The sequence below is a fragment of the Arabidopsis thaliana genome, chromosome 4 (assembly GCF_000001735.4).
Source record: "Arabidopsis thaliana chromosome 4, partial sequence".
In the NCBI taxonomy this organism is placed as follows: domain Eukaryota; kingdom Viridiplantae; phylum Streptophyta; class Magnoliopsida; order Brassicales; family Brassicaceae; genus Arabidopsis; species Arabidopsis thaliana.
This window is the reverse complement of record NC_003075.7, coordinates 1,635,919-1,659,646: the sequence shown is the minus strand read 5'-3', so window position 1 is coordinate 1,659,646 and position 23,728 is coordinate 1,635,919. Positions and strand designations below refer to the sequence as shown.

Genomic DNA, 23,728 nt, shown 5'->3' with positions numbered 1-23,728 from the left:
GCCACCATTATTCTCTCTCTTGTTTATATAATACTAATTAATTATAACATTCATTATTAACTTATTTACTAGGATTTAACTCGTAATACACCATAGAACAAATGTTTTATATATATATATATATATATATAATATTAAATTATACAGTTTTTAATTTAGTATTAAGTTATATAATTTTATATTAATTTTATAACTAAAAAATTGGTGATAATAAAATAATAAAATAAATATTTAACATGTGTTATATCAATCCAAACTCGTCCGGCTATATTTCTCATCTCATAATATTTTAATTTTTATATCATTTACTTATTAATAATATTTTATAAAGTGAAAATATATCAATAATATTTAAAAATAAGAATTGTTTTTGACTTTAATGTGATGATATTCTTTGTAAATTCTTACTTTAATAACACAAAAGTATAATATAATGCTATTTGTTTTGGTAAAAATCATTATATATAAATACTTAATTTAATCATAATTTGGGATTGATATACTTTTGTTTTTGACTAACTTTTTTATTATTTTAATAGCCTCAATTTTGACATTTTGTTAACATTATTTGAGTCAGCAATATCAGCTTAATGCATGTACAATTTATTTTTACCAGAAAAAGAACAAAATTTAATAAAAATCAGAAAAGAAAGTTTTAGGGAGTGATTTATTTTGTACAAATGCAAATTTAAAACGAAAAATGTGGATTGGGAAATAATTAGGGTTTCAAAATTTTAAAATGTTATGTAATTTATTTTTTTAATGAAAATATTGAAGCATATATTGTAATATAAGATTTGATTCACTTTATTTCTTTATTTTTATTTTCTAATAATTGAAAAGATATTATTTGAGTCAATATCTATAAATTTGTGGTTTTAAATTTAATTTTTATTATAGTAATAGGTTATGTATTTCATTAATTAGGAAAAGAAAGAATGATTGTTAAAAATCATAGCAATTGTTAAGAAAAATATAAATCATGGAGTTTGCATGTATTAGTTAAATTAATATTATTCGCTAATTTGTAAACCATTTAACTTGGTTTGTCTAAGTTATACATGTCCGTTAATTATGTAACTAATTTCAATTTTGTGATGTTTTATATCACTTTTTGGATTATTTTATATAAAATAACACTTCTATATATTAAATATATTTTGTACTTGAATATATATACTTGAAATTTTTATTAATAATATGAAAATAAATAGTTAAAAGCTTATTAAGAAAAATTATTTCGATTTTAACGATTGCAGATATGTGGTCTAATCGTCAACGGAACACAAATCCTTCCACAAGAACAGGTTTAAATCATCCCGAAGTTTCAGCTCTTCCCTCAAAAACACCTCGACCTCCCTTCACGGTGAGCTTTGCCTTTTGCTGTTCTCCGTGTTTGATGTCCCTTTTGCCGTCGTCAACCGCCACCGCCACATCTCATCCGCCTCGCTCGAATTAGGTCAGATCTTCACTTTTTGGAGGAAAGTTTTAACTTGGGCTTGGGCCTTTGTTGGGTCTTGTGGATATTTGGGTGGCCCTTTAAGCTTGTTGGGCTGCATGATTGTTTGGTGCATACATGTTTTTTGGGCCTGCCCTATTGTAGTGTACATTATTCCATCTGCCAATCGTTCGCCACTTTGCCAATCTTTCACCTCTTCACGTTTCATCACTCATCGGTTCACCGGAAATTTCTCCGGGTTCTCTTTGCCTATGTCGGATATTTCTTCGGTAGGCTCAATCTGCTACTGGTTTAGCACTACTTTTGCTGGTTCGATTTCTGCCTAAATTCGGTAAAGTTTGCTCACCGGATACTTCTCCGGCGTCACTATGCCTGTGTTTAAGGCCAGTCCAAGTTGTTTCCAATCTAGAACCACGTTTGTTGGTTTGAATTTCAACGGCTCGTCAGTTTGGTGCTTTGTCACCTCTATCTCGATAGCCTTTCTTTGGATTGGTTTATCTGCCCTAGTGGCACAATCAATCTCGCGCAACATTGCATTTGGTGTGTTTTGTGTTGTCCAAGGTGCCTTCTCTCTTGTTTGCTTTAATGTTATCATGGTCCATGGACGTTGCAACGACATGTATGGCCTAAAGATTAAAACTACTTTGATCTATCCTTTAATCTGCTTATCTTTATTTATTGCTTTGCTTTTGATGCATGGATTGTTTGCTTCGGCTCCTCCTTATGTAGCCCTATCTGTAATTGTTCTCTCTTTTGAGGATGATTGACTATGATATAAAATTGTGCACAAAAAAAAAAAACATCCTACCTTCAGAATTTGATTAATCTTCATATCCATGGATAATTTGGTATATTTGGAAAGCAAGAAACGAAAAAATATTTGAAAATATGGATAAAAACCGTTAGACGTATTATGTTTAGCAGAAAAAGAGGCACAATCGTGGTAGTTAGCTCAATACCAAAAATCACGGTTCCATGGGATCGGAAAAACAAATTCGGGTCGAAAAAATATAATATGATAATATTTATTCTGGTTTTCGTTGTTTTGTGGACGGATCTTGGAAAGGAAGCGATAAGTTTTCTAGATTAGGGTGGTTCTACACATCATCAAATGGAGACTCGCCAACCATGGGAGCTGCTAATATGCGTAGAAGTCTTTCTCTCCTCTATACAGAAGTCGAAGCTCTACTCTGGGCGATGAAGTGTATGATTGGTATCGACAACAAAGAAGTAGCATTTTGTACAGACTGTTCAGACCTGGTGAAGATAGTGTCTTTTCCAACCGAATGACCAGCATTTTCAACTTATTTGGAGGAATTCCACACCGACAATGAAGAATTCACAAGTTTTTCCTAATTTTTTATTTCTCGTACTGCAAATGATATGGCGTACAAATTGGCACAAAAATTTGTATTGAACCGCTTCATATTACTTTTGTAAACATTTTTCCTCAGAATTGGCTCTTCTAATTTCTAAATAAAATCTGATGAAAAAAAAATAGTATATGGTTGAAAAGTTCAATCAAGCGTTCAACATGAATATAACTTATGTTTTCTTCAAAAACAAGCTTGATGAATTCAAATTGTTTTACAAGAGATGGAGGTTTCTTACGCATAAAACTGACATCATTGTTGATCCTCAGATATTAATGATATTTGCATCTGACATATGGTAGAGAGAACAAGAGTTTGTAAGTACACATAACTTTTCAACTCATTAAATCTTTTATAAAATTTTGCTATTAAAAATCTAATTGATTCGAAAATTTTAGGGATGTAAATTAACAAAAAGTTTCAACTGAAAGCCGCCTGATTTTTGGGACGTGATGAAACGATGTCTCGTATTATATGATGTTCAGTCCCAATATCAGCATTCATCTCGCCAAAGAAGAAAACAATTAATCAACGAGCAAGCAATTGATGAAGAAAGCGATGATGACTCAGACTCTGATAGTGGTAACGTGCCAGCAACACAAGTTCCCGAGACACAAGAAGATGAAGAAGCGTATCGTGTTGCCGTTGATGATGATGAAACCTTCAAAAATTCTGCTCCTAGAAACCAACAACGAATTAGGCCTAATTTGTAGTCAACATGTTGAAGTGGAATTAGTTCACAAAGATCTGGGCGAAGCGCACAAGTTTATGTTGGTTCACGAGGAAATCGTAGACGACAATCTTTAAAAAAAAACATACAAGACATTATTGCTAGTTATAGAGATTTCCAACGACAAAGTTTTCAAAAACTTCGTTCAAGAGAATACCGCAATGGATATGCGATGGCATGCTGAACATATGTCTCCCGAAGGAGAAATGCACAACCCGTCCGATGGAGCAGCATGGAAAAATTTCAATGAGGTATATCCAAATTTTGCTGCTGAAAGTCGCAATATTTATCTAGGCTTATCAACTGATGGATTTAATCTTGTTAGTATGAATGGTGAGGCACACTCGGTTTGGCATGTGATAGTAACTCCTTATAATTTACCCTCGGGCATGTGCATAAAGAGAGAATTTTTCTTTCTATCAGTCCTTGTTCCTGGACCGAAGCATCCCAAAAAAAATTTAGATATTTATCTTCAGCCATTGATCAAGGAGTTGGTGAGTCTGTGGATTGACGGGGAAGAAGCGTATGACAAATCAAAGAAAAAAAAATTCACGATGCGAGTTGCTTTGACGTGGGCAATAAGTGACTTCTCGACGTATGGCATGTTGTCTGTTTGGATGACGCATGGTCTTTTGTCGTGTCCATATTGTCTAGATAATACCATATCATTTTGGTTACCAAATGAAAGAAAGCATAGTTGGTTTGATTGCCACGGAATGTTTTTACCTCTAGGTCATATGTACATGCAAAATGTTCAAGCATTTCGCGGAGGGAAGGAAGTGAGAGATGATCCTCCATTGTGGTGGACTAGAGAGGAAATTTTTCACGAGAGAATAAACAATATTTGTTGGGTTGTTTAGTACAGTCGATTGTGGAGGGAACGAACACGAGAAGTTTGCCCAAACTATCGATGGATACGGGATTCATCACAATTGGGTGAAAAGGAGTATATTTTGGGAGTTACCATATTGGGAAAATCTTATTCTTCGACATAACCTTGACTTCATGCACATAAAGAAGAATTTCTTCGATAATCTCATCAACACAGTTCTGAAAGTTCTTGAAAAAACAAAAGATAAAATTAAATCAAGAATGGATCTTGCGACTTTATGCAACAGAAGTGGCTTACATCTCACCAGAGATGGAACAATACTAGTACAAATATTTAGATTCTCGATTGATAAAAAAAAGCATTTCTCTGTTGGATGAAAAATGATATACGGTTTCCAGATGGATACGCTTCAAAGAAGTTATCTGGGCTGAAAAGCCATGATTGCCATGCCATCATGCAACGACTACTCCCATTTGCGTTTGTAGAACTTCTTCATAAAAATGTTCACACGACCATTTTAGGTAATTTTTTGTTTCTCAACTTTGTACATATCTTTTATATTATATTTATATCAATAAATTAATTTAATTACATATGTTCGTAGACATTTCACTCTTCTTCCGGGATATCTCAGCAAAGATTTTATGCAAAGATGATGTTTCTTTGTTTGAAAGCAAATATTGGGGTTAAAACTTTGCAATTTGGAGAAGATATTTCCTCCATCATTTTTTGATGTTATGGAACATCTTCCTGATCATCTACCAGATGAAGCTTTGCTAAGCGGTCCAGTGCAATATCGGTGGATGTATCTGTTCGAGAGATACATGTACCATTTAAAGAGGAAAGTTAAGAACTGTGCACATATTGCAGGTTCGATTGTTGCACAATGTGTGAATGAAGAGATAGCAAATACTTCTGCAAATTATTTTGGACATCCTGAAATTAAAGATGATGATGTTCCTGTTTCTGGAGAAATTCGATTTACATACTTTTACCCAGATGTGTCAAGCTTGTTCTACCATGAAGGTCGTGTTAGTGGAAAACTCACAAATGGATGGTTTAATGATAATGACTACACAGTGCTCCAAACGTTTTTGTTACTTAACTGTGACGCCTTTGAACTTTGTGAATGGTATGACTTTTATAGTATGTAATATTCACATATATAATATTTTAACGCTAACTACAATTATAGGATGTTCGAAGAGTATATGACGGAGCAAATCCTAAGAATTTCTCCTAAAGAAATGGAAAAAGTGAAAGACAACTACTTTGCTGAATGGTGTAAAGACTATGTAAGTATAATTAGAAAATAAATATTGTTAATTAATATAATATGATTACGTACTTTATAATTACTACCTATAATGTGGTTCAATTTCAGATTAACGATGCCACAAAATCTTATCAATTTCCATTATGGATGTTGGATTTCGTCCAAGGTTCTAACCGTAATTATACATCTTGGCCTATATACCACTCACGAGGATATTGTCTTCACACGCATAACTATGGAAAAGATAAGAAAACTCAAAATTACGGTGTCTATGTTCGTGGAACCACTAACACGGATTATTATGGGTTGATAGAAGAGATAATGATGATTCAATATCATGGTGTTGTTGGGTTAAAGGCCTTGGTTTTCAAATGCAGATGGTTTGACACAACTATAGATAGACGAATAAGGAAACATCCATCAGGTCAGAATTCAATCTTCTTAAGAGCTTTTGCTCTTTGAGATTTATCTATTTGGAGATATCTCTCTTTGTCTATGTCCTCAATTTCACTCCGTCTCTAGGGTTTAGATCTTTTGTTCATGTGTTTAAGTTTTTCAGGGTTTCCATTTCATGTATCATTCATTTTTTTTGTTATTAGTTTATAGTAACACGTTTAATCTTTCTTTTTTCAAGAGCTAAACCATCGAAGGGTACCTCCTGGAGCCGTACCAAATAGAACTGTACCACCAGGAGCCACATGATCTCCAAGTCCTACATCTTCACATGCAAAAAACTACAGCCAAAGAACTCTTGATGTATTGCTTAGTGCTCCTGAAAGAGAATCACAGCCACATCTACATCCGAGGAAGCTTAACGGAGCTTTATGGTAAGTTGAAATAATCACAAAATCTTTGTTTTGTTTGTATAAGTTTCTTCATCGTCTTTGCCACCACCCTTCACAGAACTTGTAAGGAGGACTCACACACGTAAAGACGGTAGTTTCATGGACCCTCGTTATGAATCTATTTTTCTCGAGTGGAGGAAGCGGGTAAACAAGTTATGGACGAGGATGATTCTCTCAATGCCCTCAGCCAAACAGCCTCATCTAGTGGTACTCCCTCTCGAATTGTTTTGAACAAAGAATATCTGAAGGTACTCAACAAAGAATTTCTCATTAGTTTGATTTTAAACTTGTTCAGTTTGGATTATGTTCATTTGTTTGATTTTTAATTGGAACACTTAATTTTATCCATCTGCAATGCTCATTTGTTTGATTAGTTTCGTTTTGTTTATCCATCTAAAATTGTATTTCATTTTGAATGATACTTAAATGTTTCTTTGTTTCACAGCGAGGTCAAAATAAAAAAGGATATATTTATGGACTAGGCAGTGTTCAATACCGGGATATCAATCCATCCCAGAAAGTGGCTACAACTATGTCTCACAACCTTGACAATGAGATGCGCATGAATGGTTTGGAAAAAAATAATCATGCGCTCAAGAAACACAATGAGGCCCTCAAGGAAGACATGGTGGTGTTGAAGACTGGTGTGGGCAGGGTAATGGATGAGCTGGCAACTGCCCGACTTGCGCTGAATGCGATTATGAAGTCTTTGGAGTTCAACCTGATGTGTTGATGGTCTTGATGTTCCTTCTGCAGGTTGGGTTGGTTCTCCTGCACGTCGTGATGGTTCTCTTGCAGGGACTGCTGCACGTCGTGATGGCTCTTTTGCTCTTGTTGCGGGTCGTGATGGTTCTCCTGCTCCTGATGCATTAATACATTTTAAATATTAATTTAAAAAACTTTATAATTACTTTTTGAAAGTATTTTAAAATTTAAAAATCTATTTTCACATTTTCACATTTTTATATATTATAATTTCATAACTAATGAAAATATTTTTTTTTTACAAATTATTTACTTATTTTATTAACCATTTATATATTACATTTATATAGCCCACAGACCGACCGACAAGTCGTTTTTATTAAAACATTTATAGTCTTACATATGATTTAGAAAGGTTTGATTAATTGATCTTTAATAAGATAAAAACCATAAGATTAAAGGGAAATTCACGGGTTGGGCAGTGAGATCTCTCTCTTTCGTTGGTAGACTTCAGTTGATTGCTTTGGTAATTACGGGCTGTGTGGTTTTTTGGATTACTACTTTCAAGCTCCCTAATGGATGCATCAAAGAAATAGAGTCTCTATGCTCACGTTTTCTATGGTCTGGCGGCATTGAAAATCACAACAAGGCTAAGGTCGCGTGGTCAACAGTCTTCTTACCAAAAGCTGAGGGAGGGCTAGGTATCATGCGGTTTTAAGAATGGAATACAACCCTCAATCTGAAGCTTGTTTGGCGGTTATTCTTTGGAGGAGGATCTTTATGGGTGGACTGGCATAGGTATCACCATCTACAGGGTCTAGGGGATGCCTCTGTTTCTAATTTTTGGACTTCTCAAGAATTGGTCTCTGATTCCTGGAATTGGAAATGTCTCATGCGGTTGAGACCTTTAGTAGAACGTTTCCTTCGATGTAACATAGGCAATGGCTTACTGCTAGGTTTTGGACAGACAATTGGACGCCATTTGGCCCCTTACTTATTCACATTGGTGTTGTAGGTTCTAATAGGCTGAGGATTCTTATTGGGGCTTCTGTTGTAGACGCTACTCAGGGCATTAGTTGGGGCATGTATTTGACACGTTCACCGCAGCTCCAAAGCTTAAAATCTCATCTTGATACTATTCCCCTTCATCTACACCTGAATGTAAGTGATGAGTACCACTGGATTGTAAATAATGTGGACTGCAATGGTTTCTCCTCTTCAAAGACTTGGCAGGCTCTTCGACAGTGGGAAGAGAAGAAAGATTGGGCTGCTTCTATTTGGTTTAAAGGCTCAACTCCAAGAAACGCTTTCCACATGTGGATTTTTCATTTTGATAGGTTGCGCACTTGGACACGGTTGCTTGCTTGGGTCTTCCTGTCTCACCTCTTTGCTGCTTGTGTTCTACTGCACCCGAGACTAGGGATAAATTACTATTGGGTTGTAGTTTCAGCAGAGCCCTCTGGAGTTTGGTTCAGTCTAGGCTTAGGTTGCACTCACTTATTTTCCTGAATTGGGCTGAGCTTCTTTCATGGATTTGTCGTTCATTCCGTCGTCTACGCAACTTGGAAGCAGAGAAATAACATGCTACATAACTCGCACCACATGGATCCTGCTTAAGTCTTCAAGATCATCGATAGGGAAATCATCAACTCCATCGACGCAAGAAGACACAAAAAGAAGTTCCATAATCCTATGAGTTTTTGGCTCATATATTGTTTCTTTCTGAAGATTGTTTACTTCCTTATTTTTATCATAATTTTTGCCAAGGAAATAATTATTTAGGAGTTCTCGTTGTAATTCCTAACTCTTTTATTTTATATGATATTTACCGACTTAGCAAAAAAAAATATTAAAATCATAATGATGAGAGTTTAAATACACAACCTTAAAATCATGACATTGCAATTATAATTAATTAATTAGATAGAAGTCTCTCCTGCAAGTAGAGTCTTTCCTCTTTGTCTCATTTTTCAACACTTAGTGTAAAACATGAATCCATAACTTAGATGCACTATTTAATTTGGGTTGCCTGATTTAATCTGTAACCAGAACAACGTCGTATCCAATTTAAAATCGATTTGGGCTTAACCAATTTAAAATCAATTTGGGCCATAACCAAAACAGCCCAAACGCCATACGACGTCGTTCCATTCTTCTTCTTCTCACCTAACTCAATCGAGTCGATTTGGGGATTTTAGAGTTAGGGTTCTTGAGAGAAAATTTTGAAGGTTAAGAAACGATGAGCACAATGAGCTCGATGAGCTACCACTCAACTGCTTCAAATTCGGGTCGTCGTTATTCTCCTCCAGGAGTCCCATCTTCATGCTGGTGTGGAACGAAAATCATCACTTACACTTCGAAGACAAAGGAAAATCCATTCCGGCGACTCTATCGATGCGAGATTGCAATTCAGGAGCATTGTTTTACTTGGTCCCTACAATGTTGATTGAATAGAGAACGGCGTATTCATTCATCGAAATTTATATATGTAGCGGGAAAACGAAGAGAACTTGTTCGAATGGGTTGATAAAGCTCTAATAGATGAAATTAGGATGGTCGAGGAGAAGAGAAAGAAAGTTGTCGATGATGTCAATGATATGAGGATGTAGGTGATGGCTACTATGAAACTCCAAAACAAAAAGTTAAAGAAGATGGAGGATGCGATGGGTAAGAAGATAGATAGTGAAGTGAAGGAGCTGGGTAATGTAATGGCTAAGTCAGCTTTGAAGACAGTAGGTGTTGCCTCTGTAATTCTTTGCTAAATTGTATGGATGTAGGGAAGAGTGTAAGTGTTGATGCTTTGGAAGAAAATGTGCTTTCTTGTTTCTTTGTTGATCTCTTTGTGTTTCTGTGTTGTGTTTTGTAATGCTATAACAATGCCTGTTTTGTGTTTTGTAATGCTATGACAATGCAACTAAATTAAACTTTAACATTGAACATCGATTGTAATGCGCAATGTAATGCTCTGATATGATTGTTATGCTATGACAATGCAACTCGTGTTATCCTTTACAGACCAAAGTGTTCCCTTACGAATCAAATTCTTATATATCCATTGCACCCATAGAGAGTTTTTTGCCGAGAATATTCGCCAAATAAGTTGCAGAGTGCTAACTTCATTTAATTCTCTAAGAGACTTGAGACCCAGACCCCTTTCCCGTTTAGGCTTACATACCTCCAACCAAGAAATCTTAGCCTTTCGAGTATTCAGTTCTGGACCAGACCACAAAACAGCAGCAAAAAGCTTCTCTATCTCTTCAATACAAGCCGTTGGAAGTATGAAAACAGAGAACCAAAAATTGGTAAGGTTAGAAAGAACAGACTTGATCAGTTGTAACCGACCCGCAAATGATAGTAATCAACCCGCAAGAATCTTAACTCAAGAAGAATAAAAGTACTGCAAATACAAACTGAAACAAGGAACATCCAAATTCAAGTAGGCAGCTCCAATTTCTCAAGTTCTCTAAATTATCAAAATAATAGAGAGAGAAGAAGCAGGAACAACCAAAGAACTGTAACAATTTTTATTGGAAAGATTATTCAACCAAAAAAACAAAGGCAAGACAAAAGTCACAGAACAAAACATTTTATGCATAATATTATTTGACCTTAATTCACTGACTCGTCTATAAAGATGCAAAAATCAAATTAGACCAAAAGAATCTGAAACACAGTATTTTGCAACCTGAATACATTTGATAGAGAGAGAGAGAGACCTATTACAAGCTGAACTGGTTCCTACTAGATCCTTAACACATAATGAGTATCTGACATTAGAACCTACCATTTGTTGATGGGTTCACGAAGGCTTTAGTCTCGCGTTTAGGAACTTGAAGTCCCACCGTTGAACCTGAAGACCCACCATTTGTTGATGGGCTTGGTGCTTCAACAGAGTAATGAAGCTCAGGTGGTGTTGGGTTTTCTTTATGAAACATGAGTTTGGCAATAAGGTCCGCTGAAATATCAATGTCAAGCTTATAATCTGTTGCAAGTTCAACGATGACTTTCAATCTTCAAATATGAAAGCAATTGGAAGAGAGATATACGCTTAAGCCCACAAGGGACATATACACTTATAAACTTTAACTAATCAAAACACTTCAATCCAATTTCAAGGAAGAAAGAACTAAGTAAGAACAAAAGAAAGGAAAGCTTCAATCTGTTAGATTTTGCATTGATCCTATCTTAATTCCAAAAGCTAGCTAATGAACATATCAGTTTATACCTTCAATCTGTTATTAACGGCGGATGGATATAATGAACAGATCAATTTATACCTTCAATCTTTAATCAGCTGCATCAAAGGAACACAAACACGCCAAAGATGTTAACATAAAAAAGATGAAGAAGAATCATAAAGCTTCAGAAAATCAAGCAGTGTATCAAAACATAGAACAAAGCAAACATAAAAGTAAACTGAAAAGCTATCATAGAACAATCAGTCATCTACACAATAAATACTTTTGACAATCTATGATTAGAAATACTTACAACTACAGAATCTGATGCAAATAAAGATCTACAGAGAGCTTTTACTTTAGATAACAAGTTTATAGAGAATATGAACAAAAAGCAACTAAAGATACAACAAACACAAACCCACTTCGAGATTTCAATCTTGTTTAATTTCATAAGAATGTCATATAGATCTCATTGAATATTGGTGTCCGCAGGTGATGTGAGGGAGAAAGAAATGCCATGGTTTGATCAATTTCTTAAGGAATGGCCGATTAAACAAATAATTCGGTTCAAATTTAATGTATAACCAACCCGAATAAACCGATTTCCGAACCATCCCGAACAGAATTTTTATTCCGGTCTATTTGGTGGGATTTTCAAATTTTCAAATTTGGAACAAACCAATCTATCCGACTTGAACAACTCGGTTTAACTCAACTCATGAGGCTAGAGTTTACGACTTCGTCAACTCAATATATTCTATTAGGGGTGGGCATTTTAACCAACCGACCTGACCCACTCGAATTCAAACTGACCCAAACCAAACTTAAGCGTAGACTCAAACCTGTCAGTTGCATTTTGTCTCAACCCAAATGGGTCGGTTAAGGTTCGGTTTTAAACCAAACCGAATCAATAACCCAATGTGTTTATTAAATTAATTAATTAATGATATGAAAATATTGTAAATAACTATAAATATTTATAGGTTGAGTTTTTCTAGGTTTTTCTTTTCTGGTTTTGTTTGAATTATGCAATTTAAACATAGAATTTGATACATTAATTAATTTTTTGAACCGAATTAAAACCGAACCGAACTAAAACTGACCCAAACACAAAGCAAACCAAACTAACTACGGTTGAGTATAGTTAGAGTTTTACGAAACCCACATAAACCAAGAGAAAGAAAACCAAACCCAAACCAAATCCGAAGTTAAACCGAAATGTCCACCCCTATATTCTATAATAATCATGGTTCTGTTACTGCAACAAAAATTTTGGGCATGTTTCAAGCGATTTAAAGTATGAGAGTTATAAGACAAGAGAAGGGAAAACATATTATTCATATTATTTTATAGAAAAGCAAATAGAAAAACTTGGCTATAAAACATTAAACTCCCTAGACAATAATCATTTCCGCAATGGTATTATTCTTCTTCGGAACTTTCGAATTCTTTGGAACTTTCTGAATTTGTCGTCTCAAGATCGCTATCATGATCTTCAGAATCTTCACATAGTGGATCTTCGGGAATGTCTTCAAGCTGTCCTCTAGGTAAAATTAGTGAACTTAGATTCAATGTATTGACTGTCGCGGAATATTGAAGATCGTCGTTATCCTCCTGCATTGCTACTCGTTGTGTGATGATTTCTTCAAGTATTCGTGTGATCACTATGAATCTGTATGAACACATCTTATGAGATGATCATGATATCGTATATAATCCATCTTAATTACAAAGCTATACACATCATAAATTGTGAAATATGTAGCTAAAACTTACCAAATTATATAACCAACTTGAAAAATCTCATTCTTTCATAGTCGTTAAGAAATCTTCGGTGAGACCAACATATCGTTCTCTAGCTTCGTTATGAAATGGCCTGAATTTTTTGTATCAAGAACTAAAATCTCATTTTACCTTTATATATATGTAAATTTTTAATGACCTTTCGAATGGTGCCAATTCTTCACAATTGAGCAAAATATATGTATGAGCGATGTGGTTGTCATCATCGGTTAACCACTCATAATATGATTTTCCACTTCCACTCTAAATAATGTCGGCACATCGTCGTACGAGTAGATGTGGTGTTGAGCAAAACAACTAGCATGTCGTCTCTGAGCACTACTCGACACAATAGTCGCTTCACGATTAAAGTGGTGAGAGCTGAAATTTGTAATTTCTTCATTAATAAATTGTTCCACAATTGACCCTTCAACACTTGCTTTGTTATTCGCCTTTTTCTTAAGATGAAACATGAATCGTTTGAATGGATACATCCATCGAAACTGCACAAGCCCACAAAGTTTGGCTTCTGTTGGTAAGTGAATAGTCAAGTGCTCCATAACATCAAAAAAGATGGTGGAAATATCTTCTCTAGATTGCAAAGTGTCAGAGCAATATTACTTTTCATACGAACATCACTGACTTCCAAATTTCTTAAACAAAGATCGCGGAAAAATATTCCTACATCTGTAAAAAAATAAATGAAAAAATAAGTTTATTATACAGATTAATAACTATATAAGTACACTGAAGCTAAATAATTATAATTTACCTGATATTGCTTCATGGACTTCATGGGGAAGGAGTTCAGAGAATGCAAACGGAAATAGTCGCTGCATAATGACGTGACAGTCATGACTTTTCAAACCATACATTTGACTTCCATGATCAATGTGTATGCATCGTCCTATGTTAGACACGTACCCATCTGGAAACTTCACCACATCTTTTAACCATTTAAGAAATGTTATTTTTGATTGAGGGGACAACCTGGATATTGGATCATGGGCTTTTCCAGACGATGTAAGGTGTAATTTCTTTCGATCACAATATAAAGTGAGATCTTTTCGTGAGTTGATTGAATCTTTTATTTTGCATGTGATATTTAACAAAGTGTTAATCAAGTTATCAAAAAAAAATTTCTCGATATGCATCACATCAAGGATATGTCGAATCAAATGTGTCTTCCAATATGACAACTCCCAAAAGATGCTATGTGTAACGCCCGTGAACCAGAAAATCGGTTAGGGTTTGTTTTTAAATCATCGGGTTTAATTGGTTGGGTTAATTGGAAACCCTAGAGTGTGCCTATAAAAGAAGGAAACTCGAAATTAGGGCTTTGGTTAGCCACTTTTCGTTTTATAAAGGAGAAAAAGAGAGAAAAGGAGAAGGAGCAGAATCGTTCGGGTTTGGGAGAATTCAGTTTCGTCATATCAAATCGTGGTAAAAGGTAACGAATTTGGTAGAGTTATTCCCAAGTCCTTTATCGTTATTCTCCAGTTTACAGAATTGGATTTGGATTAAAATTGGTTGAGTTATTCGCAGTTTCGTGAGACACGTTTTCTCAGACGCGAATTGGGACCAGCGGAGATTGAAACTGAGATCGTGGTCTCGTCTGTTTTCCGATCGGCACGAGATTTTGTAGGCAGCTTTGTGACGTCTGCAGCTAGGATTTCACCGGAGCGATTGAATAGTTAGCGGTTAGTTTGTATTTTAGGGTTTCGTCTTTGAGACTGCTTGTTTCTGGTTTTTCCTGTCCAGTTTGCTTCAAGGTTGCTTTTGGTTGTGGACTTGTTGTAGGACGTTTCTGGACTGTTTCAGACGCAAGAAGAGTCTCTCATGGGTTTAATTGCTATTAGAATCAATTTGTTAAGGTGAGTGCGTGACCATGAGCTTATCTGAGCGATTGGGTTGTGTGATTTGTTTTGTGTGATGATATGTAGATGTGGTGAATGTGTTTTGGGTGAATTGTTCAATGACTGGTTTGTTTGTATTGTATTCGTGATTATACCTTTTTATTTGCTTGTGTGTATAGCTCGTAGATGGGAGGATCGCCTCACTAAGTATTTATGATAATACTTACGCATCTCATTGTGTTGTTGATGTAGGTAAAGATAAAGTGTGATTGTGGAATCATGGCAAGGAAGAGAGGATGATCTAGGAACTCGTTTGTTTTATGTTTGGTGTTTTTGGTTATTGGAACCCGGTTAGGATTGTCAGTTATTCTTGGTTTTGTTGATCGAATTATTTATTTATTCATAAAATAGTATTTCTGACTTGCGGTTTAATTATTATGTTATTGGTTGGTTTAATTAGATATTTATGAGAATATTTAATTATATTTTTTTTAAAAAAAACATGGGTCGGGTTGTTTCACTATGCTTGTGCCAGTGGTGCGTCTCGCCATATCCTTCGATGCCACTATTTATATGATTGTTTCCACCACATTCCACTGTTTTCTTCACCACATTCCACTGTTTTCCTGATATAAAATATGGTGGGTCATCGTTGACAATATGACCCTTTCGAAAAGACTTTTCGTTTTGGCGAAAAACATGATCTAGAGGTAAATATCTTTGATGACAATCAAACCAACTAGATTTATGACCATTCTTCAATTGGAAAGCATCCGTTTGATCCATAAAATACGGACACGACATTCTTCCATGAGTTGTCCATCCGGACAACATCCCATATGCTGGAAAGTCACTTATAGTCCACATTAACACTGCTTGTAAATTAAAATTTTGCTTCGCTGAATATCAAACCCGTCAAAGCCATTGATCCAAAGTTCCAGCAATTCTTCTATCAGTAGTCGTAAAAAAAATATCCAAACTTCGTTTTGGATGGTTTCGCACTAGCACTAGTATGGAAAGAAATAGATATTCTCTTTTCATACACATATCTGGCGGGAGATTATAAGGAGTAAGAATTATGGGCCAGAGAGAGTAGTTACCACCAGAAGATTCGAATGGATTAAAACCATCAGTACATAATTCGAGATAAACATTCCTGCTTTTGGATGCAAACTCAGGATTAAGATGTTGGAAATTCTTCCATGCCTTGCCATCAGAAGGATGTTGCATAACTCCATCAAGACATGTATGTTCTGTGTGCCAACTCATATGGGGCGCTGTCTTTTCGGATAGATACAATCTCTTGAGCCGGTATGATATTGGCAAATAGAACATTCTCTTGTATGGAATATGCTTTCTAGTAGCCCGTACCGATGCTTTCCGAGGTTTGTACCTTGGATGCTCACAAAATTTGCAAACATCTTAATCCTGAGTTTGCAATTATATTGGCATACATCAATCATGTGGTACGGCATACTCAAAGTCCGCATCAACTTCTCTGTTTCATAATAAGTTCTTGGAGCAACATTACATTTTGGTAAAACCTTATGAAACAAGTCTGCAGTATCATCGACACACGCTTCTGTTTGATTGTGTTTCGTCTTAATGTGCATCATTTTAGCAGCCAATGAAATTTTTGACAAGCTTTCGCCGCAGTTGTCATATAGAGGCTCACTTGCTGTATTTAAACGGTTGATAAAATCTGCAGTATAAGGATTTGGGGCTTCCCAAGCATTATCTTTAACCGCGGGTTCATAAAATTGTTCAGCATTTCGAGTATTATGTACACTAGTCAAAATTAATTAAATTATATAATATACTTTTCCATATATATATATAATCAATTAAATTTGACAAGCAACCTTCAACTATCTGATATGCACGTTTCTTTATTAATTAACTTCTATTTTCTAATAATTAAGTAATGCATTTATTTATTTAATGGATTTTTATTATTCTTATGTACATACTAATTAAAGATTCTAAATTTTATTAGAATTTCCAACAATTATATCTTTATAATTTAAATATTTGATATATTAACAAATAAATTTAGTTTTGTTTTAATATGACAAAATATATATATATGAAGTGCTATTAGATAACACAAATTATTATTCTATGATGAAATTAAATTTAATATTTTAATTTTTTATGGATTAAGATAAATAAATTTATAATATTTTTAACGAGTACAAGAAATAACTAATATAATAATTTTTATTTATAACACACCACTTTTATAACACACCACTTATAATAACTTTTTTCGATTTGTTTCCTTCTCCATGATCGAAAACAAGACGGTTAATTGTACAATTGCTCATGGTAACCTTCTTTTTTAAAAATATTAAATTATTGAGTCTGTTTCTTTGGAAATCTAAAACTTTCATGTTTTCGATTATTTTGTGTAGATGCTTATGGTGTTGTCGTGAGAGTTGGGAATATAACAAGACTCGATTATGTTCCTCAAGATTTTTAAAATCCTAGACTTTCTCAATTTCTTGAGTTTGAGCTAAAAAATACTTGATTAGTATTTCCGACTATATAGTTCTGCATCTATATGGTTATATATAATTATATTAAAAAATAGTAAATATTGTTATCTTTATAGGTGTCTAAATTCATGGAACTTAGATGATTGAGAGAAATAATTTTGATGTTCTTATTAGGGGAAAATCTCTGACATGTGTTGCAAGTGGATATACTTGTGATTTGTTTGTGCGTTTATGGAGGGATCTTGGACTAGGTCTTGGTTATGAATGGCGTTTTGGTATGAATCCTACAACCTGTGTGCTTCGATTTTGGATGATTTCGGATCATGAAGGTAAATATTAACACTCTTCTCATCATCTATTTAATTTAACAAGTTAATGCAATGGTTTTAAAACATAATTATTTTAGGTCGTCAATGTCTAATCTCATATAATGGTGCTTCAAGAATTGTATTCAATCAAACTTACCCAAAGATTAACATGGCTCGCATCACGTAAGAACGTTTTTATTTTCACTATTTATTTACTAAAAAGCGTATTATAAAAAAAAAATTAATCTAATAAATTAATTTCTTTTTTTTCTACTTTTAGAGGGCTCAATTCCTTGTACGGATGCCACCAGCTGAGCTAGGTGAAGTTGTTGATGAGAATTGAAGCCATCAATACCAGAAGCCTTTCTACCGAAAAAGTGTGCATGGTGCTTTGATGTAATAAAATATTCTGTTACCTTATATGTTTTTTAAAACATGTGCTGTTTTGACTTGATAAATAGTCATCAAACCAATGATCGTATCATTCGACTTCATGGTTTTGATTTGCTTTAAAGATGTTATTATCTTATCACCATTGATATCCTTTATATGTTTAGATTTATTAACGAACCAAATACTCATATATCTTCGATTGGTCTAAGTAGTTCGCTTTGATGTTCTATTTTGGTATTATTCTTTTTATTTCGGCTCACGAAAAACGACTGTCTTAATGAAAAATAATATTAAGAATATATTATTGTATTTGTAGAGTTTCCGTACGTATATTCATTCCAGCAAAAAACAAACAAATATTTATACAAATATTGATCGTTGAGATTTTTGAATATAATGTTAGATATGTACTGTATAAATAAAAAGAAATGTATGATATGTTTAAAACACACCAAATCTGCTATATGATATGTTTAGACATTAATACGCGAAAGACGTGGCTCAATGGTTCTCATTCATGTCTCAAACTTATCACTCACAATATGATTGATTGGGAAATATCGAAAGTATTATCGTTCACAATAAACGAAGTCTTCAGTGTATTGTCATTCACAATTACACGTATTTTGGACGAGTGCATGATAAAACTTTTGAATTTTGTTTTTTTAGGGGTTTTAAAAAAATAATTTGACTATGCCTGATTGGTAAATATATTTATATATTATTTTCCTGTTTGAATAACGACTATGGCAAAAGGAAAGTGTTTTGATATATATACACCCTTTGTTTAGACAGTGGCCTCATAAAACAAAACAATTGAGCTAACACTCAAACAAAAAGTTCTTCGAATACACAACCGTATTCAACAAAAAAAATGCATCATTTGACGAGGGTCGAGGATCTTACACCTTATGATATAAATCGCGTAATTTGTGTCAATGTATTGGTTTTTTGGTACATAAATTATGGCAGACCTAACTTGAAGTTGGAGATGATTCTTGCCAATTTAGCGGTTAAACACTATTATCACTTTCAATATATTTTAATTTTTGTGATTTGCCTTACATACTTTATGTTTATCTTATTCTTATTATATAGCATACTAAATTTGAAGCTACTATTACCTGTGGTCCCTTTGATCATGATCATGATAATATAACTGGCTTGAGGGAAAACACATGGTACTTTGTATCTGATTTTTTGGTTCTGTACCTGCCGGACATGTTGAGTAACACGACCAACATGTTCCGTATATGGTTCCATCAACCAACCAAAATTACTGCCACTTATGAACGGTGACCAAGTAAGTGTATTGAGCCTGAAAAATATAGTCGCATAAGGGGATGGAGGATCCTGACCGAAATTCCGATTGGTACGTTTTTTGGTTTCAACTTTTTATTTGTTTGGTTCTAATAGGCAATGGGATAGCTAATAAAATTGAATACTTTAAATCTAGATGCGGTGCAATTTATCGTTTATATAGGCCGACTTAAACGGATCCCTTATGTTTCTGGACAATACGATAGAATGGTGGATGTAACTATGTCCCCTTCATCTTAATGAATCATAGGTGAGTTTCTTTTCCGATTGTTATGTCAAAATTTATTTATTAATCACGTTTTGTTTTGCTTTAAAATTTTAAAGGGGACATAAATTGAGATGTTGCGCGGTAGGAGATTTGGCTGACTATTTTATGAGAGTATGGGTAAACCGAGAGTATGATCATTCGTACCTTCGTGATTTTGTTTTTTGTGTTTTGACATTTTGGCATGTTGAAAAGTATAAAGGTATTGACTTTTATATATTCATAGTATTTTCTAAAAATGGTAGAGAACATAACTGATTTAATATTTTACAGGAAAACCATGTCTCATGAATAGAGTTGGATGCTCTAGATTTTATTTTGATCCAGAGTTTTACGAAATTGAGGAAATCAAGAACCGGAGTAATATATAGCATTTAAATTCATGTATTGTTGGATATACATAATCCATACGTTTAATGACCTCTTAAGTTTTTTAAATATATAGTACACTCTCCACTGCTTATGCTTGGGCTGCTACGAATTCAATATGTTCCGGTTCAGATGATACAAGATGTTCAAGGAATATTTAAATACTTTGTTTTAAATTGTTGTGTTGTTTGCCTTGATCAATTAGTGATCAAAACAATGTTCTTATCATTCGACTTCTCGGTTTGGGTTTGTAATGTTAAAACTAATGTTCTAAAATAATATATAACTAATGTTTGTATTATCTTATAAGTAGTATTTAGTTTTTGTTTTTTTTAACATCTTCAGTATTTTGATTTATATATTTGGTTTTGTTAACAAACAAAATACTCCTAGATCTAAATATTGTATAACATATCCTTTTGATACGGGTAAATAGATCTAAGTATAGGTGTTATCGAAAACATTATTTTTTTGAAATTAATGCAACTATAGTATATACTAAACTAGAAATCATTTTCATGTCAAAATGTTATTTCATACCATATTAAAGATCTGGAACAAAATATAATTGTATCTTGGCAGTATCTTAATTGACGTTTTATGCCTATATATAGATATGTCAGATTTCGAATTGATAGTAGGGACCATGCAAAGGAAGAAGAGACCATGCATAGGAAAAGTTAAAATAGTCTTGGAAATTAGAATCGTACGGTAAACATGTTTTTTATTTATATATTATGACTACTATAACTAAGAGAATGCCTCATGGTTAGACTCATAATTTTATAACGAAAACGTTTACACCTGTTCGGTTGTTATTTAGCAAGGTCCGGTGGGGTATGGATGAGGACGTCGGCGATCTGAACCCTATTAAACTTTGTTGGTCCATCCAAGTTAAGGTCTTAAACAAATAGCGAGAGTGGTCTGATAGGGGTCGTCGTTCGGTTCGTATGGTTTTGGCTGATGTGCGGGTATGCATGGTTTACTAAATTTCTCACCGATATTGTAAAGTGGTTTTGTTTAATGTTTTTCTAATCAACTATTTATGAAATCTTATATATAGGATCATAGAATAGAGGCCAAGATCAAATATAAGGACATCGTCCTATTTGACTCCAAATTTAGATATGGTGATTGAGTAGCTATTCATCACTTTCCGTTGAAACATGTGACCGACGATAGAAGAACCACCAAGCACATTTACCGGATTGTTTTTGAAGAATCGACTATTTTGAACACAATTCCACCAAAAGATGCTCTTAAACACACTCTTTCTTATGTAGCCTTTCCTGAGGTCTTGGATGATACTCTAGACAAGAACTACTTGATTAGTAAGATGATTTGGTTGTTCATTTGGAAATATGTTGAAATTTTGACACCATTATATCAATATCACTTCTTTTTTTGCAAGGCTTGATTGGTTTTGTTGTTGATACTGGTGAACTCCGTTATCTTGAGCCAAGTAGACAGAGATATGATTTTGCTATACTATGTTCAAGATTCAAGATCATGTGTAAGTCTTTAATTAAATACTCTTTATGCATGTAAATATATTAGTAGTTGTCATGATGACTTATATGTTAAATTATTTCAGTAACAATGTTATGGAATGTGTTGCAATCGGAGGTTTCGCGAAACAATTTAATGAAAAATGGAAAAGAGCGAGGGGTGAACGAATTGTATGAGTATTACAGTGGTGGAGAATTCATAGATCTTCACGTAATTCTCTTATTCACAAAAAAATATATATGATCTACGTAATAAATTTCTATAAGTTTGATTTTGCTTGGAAAAAAAATCGCTTATCTTTACAATAACATAGATAATTATATAATGGCAGGACGAAATGTTGTTTGAACCGTTGGTAAATGTAGCCGGTTGGATATCAGTCTTGATATGCCTGAGGTTGGAGAATTTCTAGAGATGTATGTATTATTTTGCATAGTTATCTTCAAAAAAATCTAATTAGAAAGTGTTGAACGTGTATTTTGTTTACATTGGGATTTAGATTGGCTGCTGAGGAAGCTAATGAGGTAGGTTCTACCGATTCAGATTATTGAAAGTGTGTATGGTGTTGTCGTGTAGTAAATTGATGTGTTGTTTGCCTTGATCAATTAGTGATCAAAACAATGTTCATATTATTCGACCTCTTGGTTTTGGTTTGTAATGTAAAACCAATGTTCTAAAATAATCTATAACTAATGTTCGTATTATCTTAAGTAGTATTTTGACTTATATGTTTGGTTTTGTTAACAAACAAAATAGTCCTATGTCTAAATATTATATGACATATCATTTTCAGACGGGTAAAGAGATCTAAATATAGATGTTATCAAGAAGATTCTTCTTCAAAAATTTTTGGTTGAATTTCAAAAATATAGATGTTATCAAGAAGATTCTTCTTTGAAATAACGAGATGTGTCAAGTCGGCAACAACTTAGGGTTTCTTTGGAATACACAGCCGCCCATAAGCTAGCTCTATAGCATTCGGCAGCAAAATTCTCATATGCTATTGGTTTGTACAATACCGCATTCAAAGCATGAGAATTGTTGGCTTCAAGACATTTTGTAAAGAAATGGTAATAGATGGAGTGCGTCATGGACAACCACATGAAATAACGAGATGTGTCAAGTCGGTAACAACTTAGGGTTTCTTTGGAATACACAGCCGCCCATAAGCTAGCTCTATAGCATTCGGCAGCAAAATTCTCATATGCTATTGGTTTGTACAATACCGCATTCAAAGCATGAGGATTGTTGGCTTCAAGACATTTTGTAAAGAAATGGTAATAGATGGAGTTCTTCATGGACCACTACATGAAATAACGAGATGTGTCAAGTCGGCAACAACTTAGGGTTTCCTTGGAATACACAGCCGCCTTAAATATCGGACCATCCTTCACCATATTTTTTAAAGAATCAACGCCATCTTCAACAACATATCTAACAATTTTTAGCAAGTACTGGTGCCTGGATGTGAATTTCTGGGCTAACAGCAACCTGAGGGAAAACACAAACAGAAGCAGACGATTGGTTTTTGTTTATGTTGAATATCAAGATTAGGTTACGCTGAACAACCTTTTTGACACCTGAAAGGGATGGTGCTTCATTCTTGTCGACCTTCGTTAACTTGAGCATACTTTCTATGTTTCAAATGGAAATCGATGGAATGTGGTATGGAAGAAACTTAAACGAATCGTGGGGGTTGAGTATCTAGAGATTATTATGGTTACAGTAATTATTTTAGTTTCCCGGTTTATTAGAAGTTGTAATTGTGAATTATTATTTTTCTTATGTTTCATATTTTTGATTCTGGTTGTATGACCTACAGTTTTATTATAATGCATTTTAGAATATCTTCCAAAAAAGAAAATCTAATATTGCACCAATTTTTGCTTTTTAGATAAGTAAATTACGAACATTCTCTTTTACTATCTCTCTCCAAATCTAAACTGATCTCTGTAACACATGCTAAATGGTTTATATAGAGAATATTCTCCTATCACCTTTATCTATTCTATATGTTTGTTTCCAAA

General features: G+C 34.0%; 2 protein-coding genes, 1 long non-coding RNA gene and 7 pseudogenes across 10 annotated transcripts; 7 read left to right on the top strand and 3 right to left on the bottom strand.

Moving 5' to 3' along the window:
• Positions 1-2,266: 2,266 nt before the first annotated feature.
• Positions 2,267-2,925, top strand: AT4G03732 (annotated as a pseudogene; the record flags this gene model as incomplete). The annotated part of the gene is made up of 1 exon: positions 2,267-2,925.
• A 777-nt stretch (positions 2,926-3,702) lies between these two features.
• AT4G03730 lies at positions 3,703-6,060 on the top strand (annotated as a pseudogene; the record flags this gene model as incomplete). Its single annotated transcript has 1 exon — positions 3,703-6,060.
• A 610-nt stretch (positions 6,061-6,670) lies between these two features.
• Positions 6,671-7,405, top strand: AT4G03728 (uncharacterized protein; the record flags this gene model as incomplete). The annotated part of the gene is made up of 3 exons (NM_001160733.1): positions 6,671-6,763; positions 6,961-7,159; positions 7,272-7,405. The coding sequence occupies 3 exons, from the start codon at positions 6,671-6,673 to the stop codon at positions 7,403-7,405; spliced, it is 426 nt and encodes a 141-aa protein (NP_001154205.1).
• Positions 7,406-7,667: 262 nt separating this feature from the next.
• Positions 7,668-8,930, top strand: AT4G03726 (annotated as a pseudogene; the record flags this gene model as incomplete). Its single annotated transcript has 1 exon — positions 7,668-8,930.
• A 1,274-nt stretch (positions 8,931-10,204) lies between these two features.
• On the bottom strand, positions 10,205-10,594 carry AT4G03720 (annotated as a pseudogene; the record flags this gene model as incomplete). The annotated part of the gene is made up of 1 exon: positions 10,205-10,594.
• A 58-nt stretch (positions 10,595-10,652) lies between these two features.
• Positions 10,653-11,231, bottom strand: AT4G03645 (uncharacterized protein; the record flags this gene model as incomplete). Its single annotated transcript, NM_001340469.1, has 3 exons — positions 11,001-11,231; positions 10,829-10,846; positions 10,653-10,683 (listed from the first exon to the last, which is right to left on the bottom strand). Exons 1-3 carry the CDS (start codon positions 11,153-11,155, stop codon positions 10,653-10,655), a joined length of 204 nt encoding a protein of 67 aa, NP_001329516.1. The 5' UTR covers positions 11,156-11,231.
• Positions 11,232-12,823: 1,592 nt separating this feature from the next.
• AT4G03710 lies at positions 12,824-16,807 on the bottom strand (annotated as a pseudogene; the record flags this gene model as incomplete). The annotated part of the gene is made up of 1 exon: positions 12,824-16,807.
• Positions 16,808-17,288: 481 nt separating this feature from the next.
• On the top strand, positions 17,289-18,188 carry AT4G03700 (annotated as a pseudogene; the record flags this gene model as incomplete). Its single annotated transcript has 1 exon — positions 17,289-18,188.
• Positions 18,189-20,227: 2,039 nt separating this feature from the next.
• On the top strand, positions 20,228-20,442 carry AT4G04665. The gene has a single exon (NR_141818.1). It is a non-coding gene; the product is annotated as an other RNA (long non-coding RNA).
• Positions 20,443-21,064: 622 nt separating this feature from the next.
• Positions 21,065-21,872, top strand: AT4G03695 (annotated as a pseudogene). Its single transcript has one exon.
• The last annotated feature ends 1,856 nt before the right edge of the window (positions 21,873-23,728 follow it).